Source organism: Acanthochromis polyacanthus, chromosome 10, assembly GCF_021347895.1.
Source record: "Acanthochromis polyacanthus isolate Apoly-LR-REF ecotype Palm Island chromosome 10, KAUST_Apoly_ChrSc, whole genome shotgun sequence".
Classification (NCBI taxonomy): Eukaryota; Metazoa; Chordata; class Actinopteri; family Pomacentridae; genus Acanthochromis; species Acanthochromis polyacanthus.
Genome location: NC_067122.1, coordinates 28,000,625 through 28,019,688, shown reverse-complemented (window position 1 = coordinate 28,019,688; position 19,064 = coordinate 28,000,625). Strand labels below are relative to the sequence as shown.

At 39.3% G+C, this 19,064-nt stretch overlaps 1 protein-coding gene across 1 annotated transcript; it reads right to left on the bottom strand.

The window, feature by feature from the left end:
• Positions 1 to 10,541: 10,541 nt before the first annotated feature.
• Positions 10,542 to 18,272, bottom strand: LOC110958569 (charged multivesicular body protein 1b-1-like). The gene is made up of 8 exons (XM_022205163.2): positions 18,103 to 18,272; positions 17,731 to 17,828; positions 17,493 to 17,639; positions 15,275 to 15,343; positions 15,074 to 15,181; positions 14,888 to 14,931; positions 13,670 to 13,742; positions 10,542 to 12,790 (listed from the first exon to the last, which is right to left on the bottom strand). Exons 1-8 carry the CDS (start codon positions 18,116 to 18,118, stop codon positions 12,743 to 12,745), a joined length of 603 nt encoding a protein of 200 aa, XP_022060855.1. The 5' UTR covers positions 18,119 to 18,272; the 3' UTR covers positions 10,542 to 12,742.
• Between the last annotated feature and the right edge of the window lie 792 nt (positions 18,273 to 19,064).

The following is a 19,064-nucleotide window of genomic DNA, read 5'->3' as shown; positions in this document are numbered from 1 at the left end:
AGAACATAACTAATATTTTTTGACAGCACCAGTTTAATTAGTCAACAAATCAACAAGGGATATAATATATCAATAAATTCCAACAATTGGAACAACTTTGTTCCCAAAACATAATATTAGAAGAAAATAACAAAAAAATGCAGTACTTTCACAACCGAATTTGGTAAGAATAACAAAATGACACCAAACTCTTTTGATGTTTGTTTTAAATATGAAACTTAATATAGTTCTCAGGAGTTGTGTACTGTATTGTAAGTGACAATTTTGTGGTATTTTCTAAGATTCACAAGCGTCATGGTACTTATGTCCAAACTTATGGCCATGGCTGTATTTATTAGTTTTAGTGGACAAAGTTATTTTAATTGTCAATTAGTCTCTTAAAAACCAAATAATAAATTGGATTAGTCAAGAGGTTTAAATTAATCTGTTGATTGTTTTCTCCAGTAATTAATTTCTTGTTTTGGTTTGTAAAATGTCAAACCCAAATATATTCAGTTTACTGTCACAAAAACCAAAAAGATTTACATTCATGATGCAGGAATCAGATAGTTTTTCATTTTTTTTATCTTAGTTTCGTCAGAAAGACAGTTGATAATGTGTGAATTGTTGCAGCTTGTGAGCCACAAAAGGTTTTAATCTTTGGGGCCGAGTGTCAGAAAACATTTATAAACCAACATTAACAAAACACTCAAAGATTTGAACATCATTAAACGGAAATCCAACTTTTTCATGACAATGTCCTATTAAAGGACATTTATTTCCAACGTAAATGTGTGATATTCATCCTCTGGAGCTTCTTTTTTTTTTTTGTAATCAACTTTTTATTAACTTTTAAACAGTAATAACAACAGAGATACAAACCAGACGCACTAAACACACACACAAAAAAAAAAAACCCTTTCACCCTACCCCACCCCACCCCCCGCGGAGCACACAAGACGACATAGGAATGTTTACAAAATCAAGATCAAGACGGTTGGAGAAAAAATAAGTACATAAAGTAAACAGAATAGAAAACAGGATTATAAACCTGTAGGAGCCTAAATGCAGTTTATTTTATGTTGGACATTGACATTCAGTGATTTAGAAGTTAAGAAATACACACCTCATAATTTCAGTAAGATAAGTTAATGGTTAAAATGTCTTATAATGACAGAATGATTGATAATTGAGTTAAGCTAAAAACATTCAAAAATCTCATTCATATTGCATTTGTGGCTTTTTGGAGCAAGTTGTTGTCAGTCAAGTTGTCGATAATCTTATCTGTTTGTGGCTGCACTACTTTATTTTGGTAGATTCATAACGTGAGATCAGAGTTTTGGGCCAGGTGGTCACACACACAGCAGTTCAGTCAGGCTAAAGGAGAGTGGAGCCACACAGTTTTTTGACCTCTCTTTTGTGGATCGATTCCTGCTTCTATTAACTGTGGAAATAATTTTGTACTACATTTTTGTTTTAAGTAAACCTTTAAACGATTCAAGACGTTCTGTGGATTTTTTCGTTGTGGATTAGTAGGAGTGGAATCGTCGAGCGTCAAGCTAACGGCTAATTCATTAGGAACTACAAAACCAAACATAAAATTGCCACAAATGAGCCTCAGAAGTCATGACAACAACGTTTTGACATCCTCTACAGCTTTTTCCCACATCTTCAATGTTCGTGGCTCAGAATTATTGATGCGAGCTGATGACCACTCCAGGTAGACCACCTCGAGGAGAGCTTGTAGCCAACGTTTAATTGATAACTGGTGTGGTGGAAGCCACTTTAAAACTATAATTTTTTTGCTGCAGTCATACCAGCTAGCCAGAGTTTACGTTGTACCTCAGTGATCTTGAACCTGGAGTCATCATTTAAGAGAAGCAGCGCCAGTTCCAGTGGTAGTTTCCTCCCTATCAAAGCAGACATTTTATCCATAACTTCAACCCAAAACCTTTGTACCTGTGGGCACTCCCACAACACATGCATCAATGTACCCAGAACACCCTGACTGCAGAAAGTGCAATAAGGATCAGGAGCTAAACCCATCAAATGCCTTTTACGTGGAGTTAAGTACAGCCATGGCCATAAGTTTGGACACAACTACCATGACGCTTGTGAATCTTAGAAAATATCACAAAATTGTCACTTACAATACAGTACACAACTCCTGAGAACTATATTAAGTTTCATATTTAAAAAAAACATCAAAAGAGTTTGGTGTCATTTTGTTATTCTTACCAAATTCGGTTGTGAAAGTACTGCATTTTTTTGTTATTTTCTTCTAATATTATGTTTTGGGAACAAAGTTGTTCCAATTGTTGGAATTTATTGATAATATTATATCCCTTGTTGATTTGTTGACTAATTAAACTGGTGCTGTCAAAAAATATTAGTTATGTTCTGTAATAGACATCAAAACAGACATAGTAAGTCATGCGGTGTCCAAACTTATGGCCATGGCTGTATCCTCTATGATCATTAACAGATAACCTCTGTGCTGTGTGGTAGGAACTGAAGGCACCGAGGACAGGGGTCAGCACAGAAGGAGGAGAGAAAACTGCTGCCTCGTGGAAATGGTATCAGGCCATGGATGAGGTGATGGGGCAAAGGCCCAGTATAGCCCCACCAGTCCTCATCACCTCAGCCATGGCAGAACCTGTGGCAGCAGCTGTCTCTCCTCCGGAAGGCGACAGAAGGAAGAGACGGAGAAAGGCTGACATGCTGGAGTTTTTGAGGGACATGGAGGAGCGAGAGGAGGAAAGAGAAAGGAGAGCAGAGGAGAGGGAGGAGAAACGAGAGAGGAGAGCAGAGCAGAAAGAGAACAGAAGACGAGCAGAAGAGAGAGAAGAGAGAAGAGAAAGAGAGACAGAGTGGAGAGAATGGATGGAGAGCCGGGCCAGGGAGGATAGGAGAGAGAGAGAGGCGAGAGAGACAGAGAGCAGAGCAAGGAAGGAACGTTTGTTGGGCATTTTAGAATTGTTTTTAAAGAAATAATGTGTTGTTCATTTATAGTTCATTTTCATAGTTCATGTTCTTTTGGTTCTGTTTATTAAAAAAATGTTTATCAAATCTTCTGTTTGGTTCGTTTTTTTAATATTATATACAGCATCTCAATGTAGATATAGTTTCCAATTATGAGTTTACAGTTACGATTACACATGAGCAAAAAAAAAGAAAAAATGTAGAAATAAGTTTTTTATGAATCTACAGACTCTGTAGAATAATTCAGTCCAGATTTGAAGAGTCTAAGTGTAGCGGTTCTCGACCTGGACCTGGTCTAATGTGGTCTGGATGAGAAAAAAACAGTAAAATGTGCCTTTATTGCATTTTCACAAATAGACTAAAGTTTTCACAAATCAGACACTATGTTTTTATGAATCTACAGGCTCTGTAGAATAATTTGGTCCAGATTTGAAGAGTCTAAGTGTAGCGGTTCTCGACCTGGACCTGGTCTAATGTGGTCTGGATGAGAAAAAAACAGTAAAATGTGCCTTTATTGCATTTTCACAAATAGACTAAAGTTTTCACAAATCAGACACTATGTTTTTATGAATCTACAGGCTCTGTAGAATAATTTGGTCCAGATTTGAAGAGTCTAAGTGTAGCGGTTCTCGACCTGGACCTGGTCTAATGTGGTCTATATGCTGAAAAAACAGTAAAATGTGCCTTTATTGCATTTTCACAAATAGAATAAAGTTTTCACAAATCAGAGACTATGTTTTTATGAATCTACAGACTCTGTAGAATAATTCAGTCCAGATTTGAAGAGTCTAAGTGTAGCGGTTCTCGACCTGGACCTGGTCTAATGTGGTCTACACACGTGGACAAAATTGTTGGTACCCCTCAGTTAAAGAAGGAAAAACCCACGATTCTCACTGAAATCACTTGAAACTCACAAAAGTAACAATAAATAAAAATTTATTGAAAATTAAATAATCAAAAACAGCCATTACTTTTGAATTGTTGATTAACATAATTATTTAAAAAAAACAAACTAATGAAACAGGCCTGGACAAAAATGATGGTACCTCTATAAAAGATTGAAAACTATTTGACCAGAGTGACATGATTAACTCAGGTGTGTCATTTAATTGACATCACAGGTGTTTCCAAACTCATAATCAGTCACTCTGCCTATTTAAAGGGAGACAAGTAGTCACCCTGCTGTTTGGTGAAAAGGTGTGTACCACACTGAACATGGACAACAGAAAGCGAAGGAGAGAATTGTCCCAGGACATCCGAAAAAAAATTATAGACAAACATCTTAAAGGTAAAGGCTATAAGACCATCTCTAAACAGCTTGAAGTTCCTGTGACAACAGTGGCTCATATTATTCAGAAGTTCAAGACCCACGGGACAGTAGCCAACCTCCCTGGACGTGGCCGCAAGAGGAAAATTGATGACAAATTGAAGAGACGGATCGTTGGAATTGTATGCAAAGAGCCCAGAGCAACCTCCAAAGAAATTAAAGGTGAACTCCAAGGCCAAGGTACATCAGTGTCAGATCGCACCATTCGTCATTGTTTGAGCCAAAGTGGACTTCATGGGAGACAACCAAGGAGGACACCACTGCTGAAAAAAACTCATAAAGAAGCGAGACTGGAATTTGCAAAAATGCATGTTGACAAGCCACAAAGCTTCTGGGAGAATGTCCTTTGGACAGATGAGACCAAACTGGAGCTTTTTGGTAAGGCACATCAACTCTATGTTCATAGACTCAAAAACCAAGCATACGAAGAAAAGAACACTGTCCCTACGGTGAAACATGGAGGAGGCTCAGTAATGTTTTGGGGCTGCTTTGCTGCATCTGGCACAGGGTGTCTTGAAAGTGTGCAAGGTAAGATGAAATCTGAAGACTATCAAGGCATTCTGGAGAGAAATGTGCTGCCTAGTGTCAGAAAGCTTGGTCTCAGTCGCAGGTCATGGGTCTTCCAACAGGACAACCATCCAAAACACACAGCCAAAAACACCCAAGAATGGCTGAGAGAAAAGCGTTGGACTATTCTAAAGTGGCCTTCTATGAGCCCAGATCTGAATCCCATTGAACATATGTGGAAGGAGCTGAAACATGCCATTTGGAGAAGACACCCATCAAACCTGAGACAACTGGAGCTGTTTGCTCATGAGGAGTGGGCCAAAATACCTGTTGACAGCTGCAGAATGCTCATTGACAAATACAGAAATCGTTTAATTGCAGTGATTGCCTCAAAAGGTTGTGCAACAAAATATTAAGTTATGAGTACCATCATTTTTGTCCAGCCCTATTTCATTAGTTTGTTTTTTTAAATAATTATGTTAATCAACAATTCAAAAGTGATGGCTGATTTTGATTATTTAATTTTCAATAAATTTTTATTTATTGTTACTTTTGTGAGTTTCAAGTGATTTCAGTGAGAATTGTGGGTTTTTCCTTCTTTAACTGAGGGGTACCAACAATTTTGTCCACGTGTGTATATGCTGAAAAAACTGTAAAATGTGCCTTTATTGCAATTTCACAAATAGAATAAAGTTTTCACAAATCAGAGACTATGTTTTTATGAATCTACAGGCTCTGTAGAATAATTCAGTCCAGATTTGAAGAGTCTAAGTGCAGCAGTTCTCGACTTGGACCTGGTCTAATGGGGTCTGGATGAGAAAAAATAACAGTAAAATGTGCCTTTATTGCCTTTTCACAAATAGAATAAAGTTTTCACAAATCAGAGACTGTGTTTTTATGAATTTTCAGGCTCTGTAGAATAATTCAGTCCAGATTTGAAGAGTCTAAGTGTAGCGGTTCTCGACCTGGACCTGGTCTAATGTGGTCTATATGCTGAAAAAACAGTAAAATGTGCCTTTATCGCATTTCCACAAATAGAATAAAGTTTTCACAAATCAGAGACTGTTTTTATGAATTTTCAGGCTCTGTAGAATAGTCGAGTACAGATTTGAGGAGTGTAGGTACAATGGTTTTCAATCTGGACCTGGTCTAATAAGGACTGGTTATAAAGCAAAAATGGTGAAATATCCCCTTAAACGTTTTCACAAATACAATACAAATTTTACTAATACAATAGCTCTTGTCAGGCATAGTTAATGTCTTACCCAAATGTCTAAAATGTTTACACGTCAAGAAGTGTCGGGAAAAAAAAACAGATAATCAGTGGATAAACTGTCGCACCGCACGTTCATTTCATTTCCCCTTAACTTTTCCCTTAAGTGCCGAATCGGAAGCTGCTGAATCGGAAGCTAACTTCAGCGTCGTCCGCGACGTCCGCGGGCGGGACACTGAAGCGTAACTGAAGCGCAACGGGTTAAACTGAGTGTCGGGCCGAGTCTGACTAACGTTTTGAAAGGCTAACGTTATTCTAACGTAAGTCTGAAGCTAGCTAGATTGGGATAATGTGGGAAAACCTCTAGGCTGGTAGTTGATTTTAAAGTAAGTAAAAACACAAGAATGGGAACAGGTAGTTTAAGATTCGACCTAAAACAATATTGAGGTTTTATTCATGATGAAATATGAACAAGGATGCACTGTCAACTTCATATTTGAAGTATTTTATTTAAATAAATGTTCAAAAGTAACTGAAACACCATGTTTGCCTCATGATAAATACATGTTACATTAATCCAGTTTGCTTGTGTGACCAGTAATAACTACAAACTGCTCCTAATCAAGTCCTGATAATTTTATAATAGTGGGCAAGTAGAAATGACTGAAAAAATTGAATAGAGTAGTCTTCTATGTCACTGTTTCTAAAACAGGGCGTTTTTCTGGACTAATTAAAAAAAAAAGGTGAAAATTAAGAGTATACCCACTTCTCCAGGGACCACTACACCACTGATATGAAGTGCATTAAAAGCGGCACCGAAAAGAAAATAAACACTTACCGAACAATCAGAGACCTTTCAGTGTCTGCTAGTAGGATCAGCCGAAGGTAGAAAACGGGTTAAAACAAGCCAACAGGCAGAAAAACTGTTTTTGGAAGATGTTCTGCTGTTTCACCGATAAATAACCCAACAGTTATTATATCAGAATTAATCCAAACAAGGAGAACAGAGTCTGAGCTGCCTCCTCCATAGGACCTGTTAATCATTCCAGACCAGACTGTAAATAAAGTAATCCCGCCCCCTGGCTTTCCAAAACTTTAACTCTATAAAAAATTCAATATTGATTTATTTTAAGATCAGCCACCTGATCTCTCATTATGACCATGAAAACTCACGGGAAAAAAATATATACAGTCTATGCACCATACTCTGTTTGGCTCCACACTTGCTGATGACCACTTCCAGTCTCAAAATATTTTAGAAAAACACACTGAATTACAAGACTTTGCAGAACAGTGCGTTATTGTGGACTGAGCATGCAAGGCTAGAGTTACATGATTTTAATAGTAATAGGTCGTGATCTAAAGTGGGCCGGTCTGAGGTATGAAAGTCCAGGGCTGAAAATGAGTCCCACTCTGGCCCTGTTTACACCTGTGGACAACTTAGAGTTACTACTTAACCTCAGCATGTTTGTGGACTGTGGGAGGAAGCCAGAGTACCCGGAAATAACCCATGCATGCACAGGGAGAACATGCAAACTCCATGCAGAAAGAAGGGAAGGCCGAGATGCAACTGGGGATCTTCTAGCTGCAACGCGACAGGGCTAACCACTGAAACACTGTGCAGCCCAGAAAAACAAACAGACAACAAGAATATCTTTGCCAAATTTCAAGTCAATCCACACAAAGGCTGTGTGATTAAATGATTCTTTTTTGTCATGCCCAGCTTTGCTAAATAAGGTACACCAGAGAAAAGAAGAAATGGCATGAAGTGTTGTTATTGTTCTGCAACACATGGATGCAATGAGAGTTCTAATTTGTTTGATTTAGCCTGAAGCAGCACTTCCTCTTTGTGAGGTGACGAGTTAAAACCCCGATAAAGCAAGCATGGCACACATACTGCACTCATATGTGTGGAAACAAAGATTGGCAGACACGACTACATGTCCACGTTCACGGGCTGTTTAGCTGTAAGAGATATCGGGGTGGGTGACGGGGTGAGGTGAGGGTTAAGTTGAGGGGGGTTAACAGGGTGAGGAGAGGAGTGGTGGGATCAGGTGTGTGACACTCCTCAGTGAGGGTGTGAGCAGGAGATTGGTTAAATCTTAATGAAGCGTGCTCTGGAGAGCAGCGATGGACAGGACCAGCTGCGTTAGTGTGTGTGTTAGTGTGTGTGTCAGACAGTAAAACTGATTAAAAGCAGCGTTAACACATCTGACAGGATACAATGGTCAAGAGGTGAGTGGAAACTGGGGAAAGGCTCGGTCTGGAACGATTAGACACACACACACACACTCAGCAGCAGCAGATGGAAACTGGGGAAAGCCCTGGGCAGCAGCGATTGGTCACACATGCCCATCGATATCCGAGTAGAACCAATCAGGTCGGCTTCCTGTGTTTGACCTGACCCTTCAGGGATGGTAATTGAATATTTCAAATGGGAAGCTGAGAGGTAAAAGGGAGACAAGCTGAGTAGAGGAGGAGAAAGACGGCGTGCTGCTTCACTGTGTGAACGTTTTCCACTTCTAAAGCCACTTTAAATAGATAATGTGTCTTTTTAGTGTCTACACTCACAAAGGAGGGTTAAATTTGATCTTCAAACAATTTGAAAAGAGATGCAACAAAAGACAGAAACAACAAAAACTTGTGCTTGTGAAATATTATGTGCTTTATATAAAATTCTACATGCTCATTCATTTAACCCCCCCTCCCTTTTTTTGAACACTTACATAACTTTAAACACATTATATTCTATAAATATGCAGCACCGAGACATTTATGAAACGTTTGATAGCATAAAATTTTTAGATTTTAAGCTCTTGAAGCTTTAGTCAGATGTTTCTTGGGAACAATTGTGCATTTATGTGTATTTAAACAGGAAAACAGGGATTTCTGCTGAATTTAAGTAAAATCAAGGCTCACCATCAATTAAACTGCCTAATATTTTTGATTAATCAATTATTAAACATGAAAATATAGCAAAATAAAACCTAAAAGTCAAAAGTTATGCAGTTTACAATTATCTTACAGCAGTAAATCATCTCATGTGAGAAGCTTCAACCAGATCATGCATTTTCTTTCTTGGGAATTTCTGGAAAAAAAAAAAAATTTTAACAGCTCCAAATATTTTACTGTCAGTTTACTAATCTAATTATTTTTGGCTCTGATTTGCAAACATATTTGTTTACCTTTTTCATATTTGCTCAACTGTGTGATGTGTAGGTATGTCTAGTTCTTCTTTTTTCCGCTATAACAAGCACCCCATTAAATAGTTATTTCCTGTAAACTTCTTGGAAGTTATTAGGAACCAATCCAGAAGTTATGGAGTCATAAATTAGTGCAGGTTTTATTCTCAAGATAAAATCTGGGGTTTTAGCGGCATGGATCTTTTCCTGCTGAATCCCAGCTCATGACTAACTGTCTGAACACACTGTTTCACATCCTGTGTGTGAATCACTTGAAGGTCCAACCAATCCCCCTTGTTGTAATTACAGCTTTTTCCCTGAGCCAGCATGTGCAGCTCGGTAGGGAAAAAAAACGTACCCCGTTTTAATGCAGAAGCAGACGGTTCGGCCATGGGGACAAGACCACCAGGCCGCCGGATCCCTCGCCTGTCAACAAGTCCTGCTCCTCTAGGAACCAGAACATGGAGGTGTTGATGGCGCTGGAGGGGAAAGCCACAAGGTATCAACACCTGACACACACATAGATACACAAACACAGGATTTCCCCCTCACACAGCAGCGCTATACAGGAGCCGTCTCCTGCACATCTGGTGGACGCATCCCTGCACACATGCTGGGATGCACACAGCCGAGAGGAAAATAAGCCGTGGCAGACCCTCCCTGCTTTAATCATGTTGAAAGAGAAGAGATGACCACTGGGGGTTAAAAATAGACTTTAAGAAAAATGGATCAGATAGATTGTGTGTCTCCTGCTGCAAAGGGATGAGGAATTTTAATTTCAGATGATTTAACTCAAGGCAGAAATGACTGACAGCTGCTGGATCACTGGGGTCGGCAGCAAATAGGAACAACTGAGAGGAGCGTGTGCGTGCTCAAACGCACTGCAGACAGCGAGCTCATCAAAGTGTCTGGTAATAGGCAAAATAGAGACTTGTGTCAGTCTGGGGCCACTGATGATGATTGTGGATGTAGTTAAGTGTGTGCTGATGATGATTAGGAAGGACACAAAAGGGGTCAGAGGTGGCCGAGTGTCACTCTGGAGAACTCCCATCAGCTGCAGGGCTGCGGGTGTGTTCATGCATGGACATTTGTGTGCGTCGGACAGCACCTGTAATGGCTCCCAGCTGAGACAAGGGATGTAGTGAGCTGTGTGTGTTTGTAATGAGGCTCTGGCATGCGAGCGGCAGAAGACCGCTTCCTCTACAGGTGACACCTTTGACCTCTCATCTGTTCCCTGCTGGAGGACAGAGAGGAGGAGGGGTGGGGTGGAAGATGGAGGGACTCAGAGGCATGTGGAGAGGTGCACGCTTCAACCAGAACACAAAACTACCAAACAAACGGGACAAGCACAACGCGTTCACTTGTCTTTTAATGTCTTTCTTTCTGTGCATACACAGTTACCACCAAAAGTTTACATTTTTAAATTTTATTTAGCCTTTATTTATACACGTAATCTCACTGAGACACTGGGTCTCATTCTCAAGAGAGACCTGTCCTCAAATAATATAACAAGAAAAAATACTTGTGAAGACCATGTATACCATAGCAGTTTTGAGTTTTCAATGACTCCAAATTTTCTATGATGGAATGATTGAAACACACGTGCCTTTCTCACAAAACAACAACAACCTGTTCCTTCAAATAATTATTATAGATCTTCTAGAAATATGACAAAATCTGCTGCATTAAAATTACACAGCAACTTCATGAATTGATCAAATATTTTAGTGACATGGCCTTTTCACCGCTTCTAGGTGCTACGATTGACCACAGCCGCCAAATTAAACAGGGCCCGTTTGATCCTCATCAGACTCAGCCACAAACACTACAGTGAGAAAGTCTGAGGAGCTCGGCAGATATCTGAAGAAGCAAAACCCTTTTTTGTTAGTATAAAGTGCATGGTACAGTTGAGTCACTGTCATGATCAGGAAGAAAACACAAACTTTCATCTGCTGCTGAGAGACAACTGGTGAAGCTAGTCAAGAGTCAACCAGGAATCATCAAACGCAGGTCTGCAATGAATCAGAGGCTGCTGTCAGTGTCCACAGTCAAGTGTGTTTTACATCAATACGAGCTGAGAGACTGCCATGCAAGAAGAAAGTCCTTCAGTGGCCACAATGACCAGCAGTATGTTTGGAGGAGAGAAGGTGAGACCTTTAACCTAAAGGACACCAAACCTATCATCAAGCACGGTGGAGGCAGTATTATGGTCTGAGGTTGTTTTGCTGCAGGTGGCACTGGTGCAAATCAATTCTGAAAAACGAAGGAGGATTACTTTCACATTGTTCAGGAAAACCTAAAATTTACAATAAGAAGGTTGAATCTTGGATGCAGTTTGGTGTTCCAACAAGACAATGACCCCAAACACATCAAAAGTAGTAAAGAAATGGCCAAATGAGGCTAGAATTAACATTTAAGACTGGCCTCTCCAAAATCATGACTTAAATGGAGTCAAGAACATGTTGATTGTGCTAAGGAAACAAGTTTGTGTCAGAAAGTCAATAAATGCAGTTGAACTGTACGAATTCTGCCAAGAGTAGTGATTAAAGATACAACCAGGATCTTACAGGCGGCTACCAAAAATGCCTGCTTGTTGGAAAAACAGCCAAAGTGCATTTCACTAAATCTGAGCATTTCAGTATGGATATTTCTGACCCCAGCAGATTTTGTCATATTTCCAGAAGACCTATGATAAATCTATAAAAGAAAAAAAAAATGCACGATTGTTTTTCTGCAACATGATAGATGTGTTTTAGTGATTCCATCAGAGAAAACCAGGAGCTACAGGGAAACTCAAGACTGCCATGATACACGTGGTCCGTATGAGTGTTTGCAAACTTTTGTTCACAAGTGAGCCGCTAGAGGGGTTACGTGAAGAAAAAAACTCATATTTCAGCTCTCTCCTTAGCAATACTCAAGGTAAACTTACTGTGGAGCATCTTTCTGAGTAAGATATACAAAAAAAATTAGAATAACTTTAAGTTACGACACTGCAGTCAAAACCGGCAGCAAAACAGATGGAGAAGACAACTGCAGCAGGAGTCTCCACACCCTCAGTCATGCATAAAAGACAATATAGTTACACTGAAAGCATGCCCTTATTGATATCCAGTCAGTCAATAAACAATTACACGAAATAATAAATAAATAAATAAATAGCTCTTTGCATTTTATACATACTGCATAACAAGTTTGGAATGAGGTATTGGCTGTACACAATACACAAGTATTATTTCCCACCAGCTGTGACAATTTAGAAATAAATACCAGCAGAGTCCTGTTGCTGAGCTACATCATGAGAATAGATACGTGTACCATAAAAGTGTGCAAATCAACAATACTGTGGAACAATGCAGTTAGTAGTTGGACTGTAAACATTCTTTTCTGGCATAATAATTGCATTTCTCCAAAGAGAACAAACCTGGAACACAGAGGAGGGCAAAAAGCTTGCAGGCACATTGCATCTTTTTTTAGTCGACTCTTCACTTTTTCTTTATCGACCCCTGTGTCTCCTTCCTTCTCCTCTTCTTCGTTCTTTTCTTGTATACACCATTATGATACTTGGTCTCGCAGTCTGGACAGCCTCTGGGAGAGCTCATCCTGATGCCAGCACGAAAGACAAAAAAGGTCAATCGGTATTGGGGACATTTGTCCCAAAACTGAAGTTAAAATAAGATAAAACTTTATTAGTCCCAAAGGAAAATCCTTTTGCCAGATACTGCTCTGAGAATGAAATTTCACAACACAAGCAATGCAGTGCTGAAAAGAAAACCAATAAGATATGTGTGATGCATTAGTCAAAATAAAAAGAAAGCAAGCTAAAATATGACTAAAACAGAAAAAGTAATACGTAATACTGGCATTGATACTGAGGCAGTGAAGTTATCTCACACTTGCTAATGAAATATTCCACATAAAAAGAAATATCACTTCTAAAATTGAAATATTACATGTGATAAAGAAACAAAGTTCTTTCATTTCAGAGTCAGGGATAATGCAGTCAATATATTGAGACAGAATGTAGTCAGCAAAATGTTAAATCTATGATATTAGAATGTAATGTGAGGTTTTGTGAGCTTACAGAATGACTGCGTTTTAAAACTCAACAGATCTCTTTCTTTCATTAAAGGATTAGTGACTATTAACCGGCAAAGATCACAGAAAATCCCTCTCGGATTACTAAAGGTTTCAAGTCTACTTAAGAAAAACCTGCACTTGTCAGTGAGGGAGGACTTGTCAGTATTTAAACCTGCGAACTGCACACAATCCAAGCTGCTCACAGCCACCGTTTTAAAACTATGAATGTTTAAGAGACACTTTTCAAGTGTACAAATAATGAGCCGCTCAAACATCACTTTAAATTCTTGTGGTTGAAGCGACACTAGTTCCCGTGTACTAATGAGAAGCTAAAGATAATTCTGTTGTGAGGTGCAAAACACTAAAAACAGCAACAGCATAATGACAAAGCGAATGCGTTACCTGCTCTGTTGATGCCACGGATGATGCCAGTGTGGCAGTCTGGCCTGGAGGAAGCTCCAGGTTAAGATCCAATCTAAAAATAAAGAAGGAGGGAAAAACAGGAACAGTTTCACAATGATTGTTCCTTATCTGTTAGAGAAAATCAACAAAAAAAGGGGCAAAGTCACTGTGGCCACACAAAGCAGCTTCTTTAAAACTCAAGTATTGATCGTAAAGAACCTTTTGTATTAAAATGCAGCCTTGTAAGCAGTGAAATGTTGCTAGATTTTAAATGGAAGTCAGTTATAGAAACTTCCTTCCTGTATATAATTCAGCCTTTATTCCAAACTGCAAACACTTTAAATAAAGCTTTAGGTATTTGTATTGCTTGCAAGTTTTATCTTAATATTTTAAGATAAATGGCATGATATGCTCTCCTTTGATTCATTTTTCTCTTTATTACTCCGCCAAGGAATGTGGTGGAGTTCTGTGACGATCAGCGTTGGTCTGTCTGTCCGTCTGTCTGTTAGCAATGTTACTCAAGAAATTTTCAGGGAAGGTCAGAAATGACACAAGGACCACCTCATTGGATTTTGGCAGTGATGTGGCTTATAGTCTGGATCCAAGGATTTGTTAAAGATTTCTGTATCATTGTGAGATAGCAGCATGTCATCACTGTAACCATGACAACAAGTGAACACTACATCAGCTGCCTGCTGACGATCACATGATTGTGATTCTACTACAAATCAACTGCTGTGGACTTATCAGGACTTATCCGTCGGTAATGATACAAGAAACAAGTGATTAAATTGTGGGGGTGTTTCTGAGTCCCATCAATTCTCATCACTCGCTACATATTTAGGTCACGCGATTCGGTATTCGTACATAATGTACACATGCATAACACATGCCTGTGCTCAGCATGAGGTCATTTTGTTTGTGGGTACATCTATATTAAATGGGCACATTCTATGTTGCTGTGATTTCTGCCACAATATTTTTCTAGATTTCAGCCGTTGGAAATGATACGACTGAGCAGCCTTGGTGGAGTACTGCTTCTAGTTCCAAACTACAAACACTTTAAATAAAGCTTTAGGTACAACTTGAATTACTTGCCAGTTTTATCTTTATATTTTGAAACAAATGGCACAATATGTTCTCCCTTTTCTCTTTATTAATGCTTTTTTCTGCTGTCATTATTGTTATTTGTGCTGTCAGAGTGTTTGCATATCTTACCCTGCTTCATCAGCCATCTCGTGCAGCAGCATATCCACTTCATTCTAAGGGCAGAACAAGTAAATAACAGTTTTAAAAAACTATTTTACAGAAAAAAATTGATTACCATGGGAGCCATTCTTCATTTACAGGCAGCGACAAGAGCACAGCTGTTTTCCCTGGTTGGGAGACAGCAGTGTTTGTTACCTGAGGTGTTGTCAGAGTGGTGGTGCTGCTCATGGTGTCTTCCATCTGAGCTGTCTGCACGTCAAGGGTCTCAAACTGGTGCTCAAACTTGTCCATCAATGCAGAGATCTGTGTAGAAAATTAGATAGATAAAAGCTAAATGAATACATTTTGCTGAATGTTGTGGTCTCCTATGTATGGATGAGTTTTTCTTCTTTGTACCTTCTCCAAGTTCATGCTTTTCAGTGTAGCATCCATGGACTTGACCACGCCAGACATGGATTTAGACACCTGGGCAAAAATGACATGAAATGAAGTGTTGAGGCTAGATCTCAGTAGCTGTTTTTTTTTTTTTTTTTTAAACAAATCTAATTTGTAGTCATTGAAGAAGCAAGGTCATAAATCAGACAGGGAGATAGTGTTGACGTTACAAAGCTTGAAGTGCTGTACCCTGATACTTCCACTAGGTGTCACTTTAACCTTTTTAACTATACTTTGTCATGACTACCTCTCATCCTGGAAGCATCCCTAATAGTTCGAGGACGACGCTGATTAAGAATTAATCTTGTCAAAACCAACCTAGCATTACTTCTACAAGCTATGCTAAACGGGTTTATAAATAATGTCACAGATTTAATATTCTACGAGACAGTCAGCAGAGGTGCTAAGATGTGTTTTTCAGCTGTATCTCTCACGCTCTCCTACTGTTTCTACAGACACTATTAAGCTCTATTATATGAAATGGTTCCTCTCCTACGGTGAACTTGAATCAAAGCAGTTTTAAAGAGGCTGTCACTCTCACAAGAGCGAGAGGCTAACAGAGTAAAGTGTGAAGCACATCTAATGACATTGTGTAATTGAGTCTTTTTGTTTGCATGTCTGTGAGGTCTTTTTTTGCAGAATGGATGCACTCTGTAGCTCCTAACCTTCTGGAATAAAATGCCCTTTTCAAAATATAGATATTAAACACTACATGCACAGTAAATTATGTGGCAATAAGCATATCCATGTCTATCACAGATATGATTAAGTTCTATCAGGAATTTTTGTTCAGAAACTCTCTGATAAAATGTAAAGATACAATACAGTATAACAAAAACTACAAATTAAACATAATTAAACAGCAAATCTAAAAAATATATCTTGCCATTACCTACCATCAGGTATAACTCATGTAATTACTGCATCTGCGTCAGTAAATACAATGGGGGTTTTGCTGAGGAGTCTAACAAGAAGGCAGCTGGAATAATAAAAAGGCTGCCGCTATATAATCTGCTGCTTTTCAAAAAATTACAATGTTGGACCTTGACAATGAAGTAAAACAGCCCCACATTAAAGCCATCTAGGAAGCTTTGTTGTGCATTTCTTGTCCTCAATTCTATTCATCCTTTTAGTCTCACAATCTAATAGAGCCAGAAAATACACAGATATATGCATTTATAGGCCACAATTACATGTCATTAACTTTCTGTCTCCTCTCTCCCTAGTTGGTGTTTTGTTCTCTCTGTCGTCCCTCTCCCTGTATTGCAGGTGTCTCTGGATCCAGAACTACATGTTCCTGATGTACAGTTAATGATTTCTGCAGTCGGCTTTGTCTGTATTGCTCTCTTGCACATTGTTTGTTTTTCTCATTGTTATCCATATTTCTCCCCTTTACCTTCACCCTAACCATGCGAAGCAGATGGCCGCCCTCCCTGAGCCTGATTTTACTGGAAGTTTCTTCCTGTTAAAGGTAATTGTTTCTTTTTTCTTCCCAATGTCGCCAAAGTAGAAGTAAATTCAAGTTTCATTTCAATATTCACTGTGTAACAGAACATGTGACAGAGCATTACAACGTGAGATACCATCAGGAATTTGTAAAATCACTGAGATTTCATACAGTTGAAACTCTTTGTCAGACATGCTACATGACAATTTGTTCAACTCTAAGCCAAAGAGCTTGCTCAGAAGACACAGTTTCTCACCACCATATTATAAAGGTTAACTTTGCTATGTGAAGTGCCTAAAATGATTTCTGTTGCGAGTAAGTGCTGCAAAAATAACAATAAATTGAAGTGAATGCAAAGAAGTCAGTCTTTTGATGAAGCTAGTTCTTCTTCTTCTTCTTTTTTTCCTTTCGGCTTTTCCCTTCAGGGATCGCCACAGCGAATCAATTGCCTCCATCTAACCCTGTCCTCTGCATCCTCTTCTCTCACACCAACCACTTTCATGTCCTCTTTATTAACCACATCCATAAACCTCCTCTTTGGTCTTCCTCTAGGCCTCCTGCCTGGCAGTGGGAAACTCAGCATCCTTCTAAAATATAACCATCTTATTGTGGGAAATCTGACATGACCATCATCGCTGTCTTGAGAAATTAATGTGTGTTTTTCGCAGGCACTTGTTTGACAACTGGTAAGCAGTGGGAGTCTTCTACAAACCGTTGACCTGTAATCCTGACCTGGTTCATAGTGACAGCAGTCTGGACCCTGGAAGCCACCGCATCCACACGGGCGCTCATCCTCAAGAAGTTAATGGACTGATGCTTCTGACGGATGGCGTTCTCTGCATGGATCTTGGCTGCCTCCATGTTACCCTTCTGGATAGCCTGAGAAACACAGAGATATATGTATACATGGCACATGTGCTGTAGCCCAGCTGATCAAACTTCTAATAAATCTGGAGTTTAACAAGCCAACCTGCTTCACTTTGTTTTTTTCTGCTTTTTCTTCCTTGTCACATTTCTTTGAGTTGCGTTGGAGCTCCTTGGCAGCAAACTTGAGGTTGAACAAGTGTTCTGTACAGCTAGTTAAGGGATGTTAGTATCAGTCTATTCAAACTATATGCTAATACGCCTAATGACATTTAGTTAGCTACGTCAGTAAGTGCATGAATGCTTTCTCAAACTAGTAAAAGTCAAATTTGTATGGGGATCTACACAGCTGTCAGTGTTTTCCTTCATCATTAAACAGAATTTAGAGGCATAGCAGAGTTAGCTTGTTAGCTTTAGGACAAGCTAAAGCTGCTGCTAGGGAAATGTATCGACCGTTTGGCTGCATAGCAAAGGATACTCTCCATATTCGACATGATGAAAGCCTCTTTCTTTCTCTGTTTGACTTTAAACAGATACAAAACATCAACCAACCGTTAGTTCCAGAGTTGTTTGTTTTGATTTCTCGAGGTTGTGTTAGCTTGTCTAGCAGATCAAGATGGTTCCCTTACATGTACTTCCTTATTTGCTTTAATTCAGTTAAGCAGAGTGAAGACTGCGTTTGTGGAGCTAATAAAGTTACTGTTTTGCAGTATTTTTCCTTTTCCAAAAATTTTATACAATATCCAGATTGGAAAAAACATTGTAAACGATTAAGAAAAGGAAAAGAGTATCAGAAATTACGCATTTTTATATCACGCATGCGCAAAGAGCAATACGGAAGCATCACTATTCACGAATTTTCCCTCAATGTTTTCGGTAAAATTGGATTAAATACTGATTCTTTAGGGTAATTATTGATTAACGAACCAGTTAAGTTGATGCTGCGGAATAATGTTAATTATCAATACTCTGGAATCGTGACTGGACCTATTCACTGTGACCGGCGTGAATTATCTAAAAATGTATTCATCTTTGAATACGACGCTTTCACCGTCGTCAGACACAATCACGATTTGGCAACAGCGTGCTCGCGCCTCCTACGTCACGACCGTCGGTGAAGTAGACGGGCGCGCGTGTCCAAAGCAGACAAGTTCCACCGAGGCTAAAAATAGTTTGTACCCGGTATCGGTGGGCCGTGGTACGCGTCTAGTGACGTCATTTGTGCTTTTTTAGCGAAGGAGTAAATTGACCTTTTCTACGGAGCCGCTCCGTGTTTGCTTTCACTCATGTTTCCTCCGCTTTATCTCCAGTGCATTAACGAGCCTACAAGCGGGGTTTTATTGCGGCGCGGAGAGAGAATGGCACCAGTCTGGACTGGTCTGTGAACTAACACCTACCTACACAGAGGGATTTAGTGGAGGAGATGGAAAAAAAAAAGAA

Bases quoted from the DNA above. Each gene is read 5' to 3' on its own strand.
- LOC110958569 (XM_022205163.2), bottom strand. The intron at 15,344-17,492 runs GTCAGGATTACA...ATTTTTGCCCAG, and splicing joins CTGCTGTCACTATGAACCAG to GTGTCTAAATCCATGTCTGG. The intron at 14,932-15,073 runs GTAACAAACACT...TTCTGCCCTTAG, and splicing joins CCACTCTGACAACACCTCAG to AATGAAGTGGATATGCTGCT.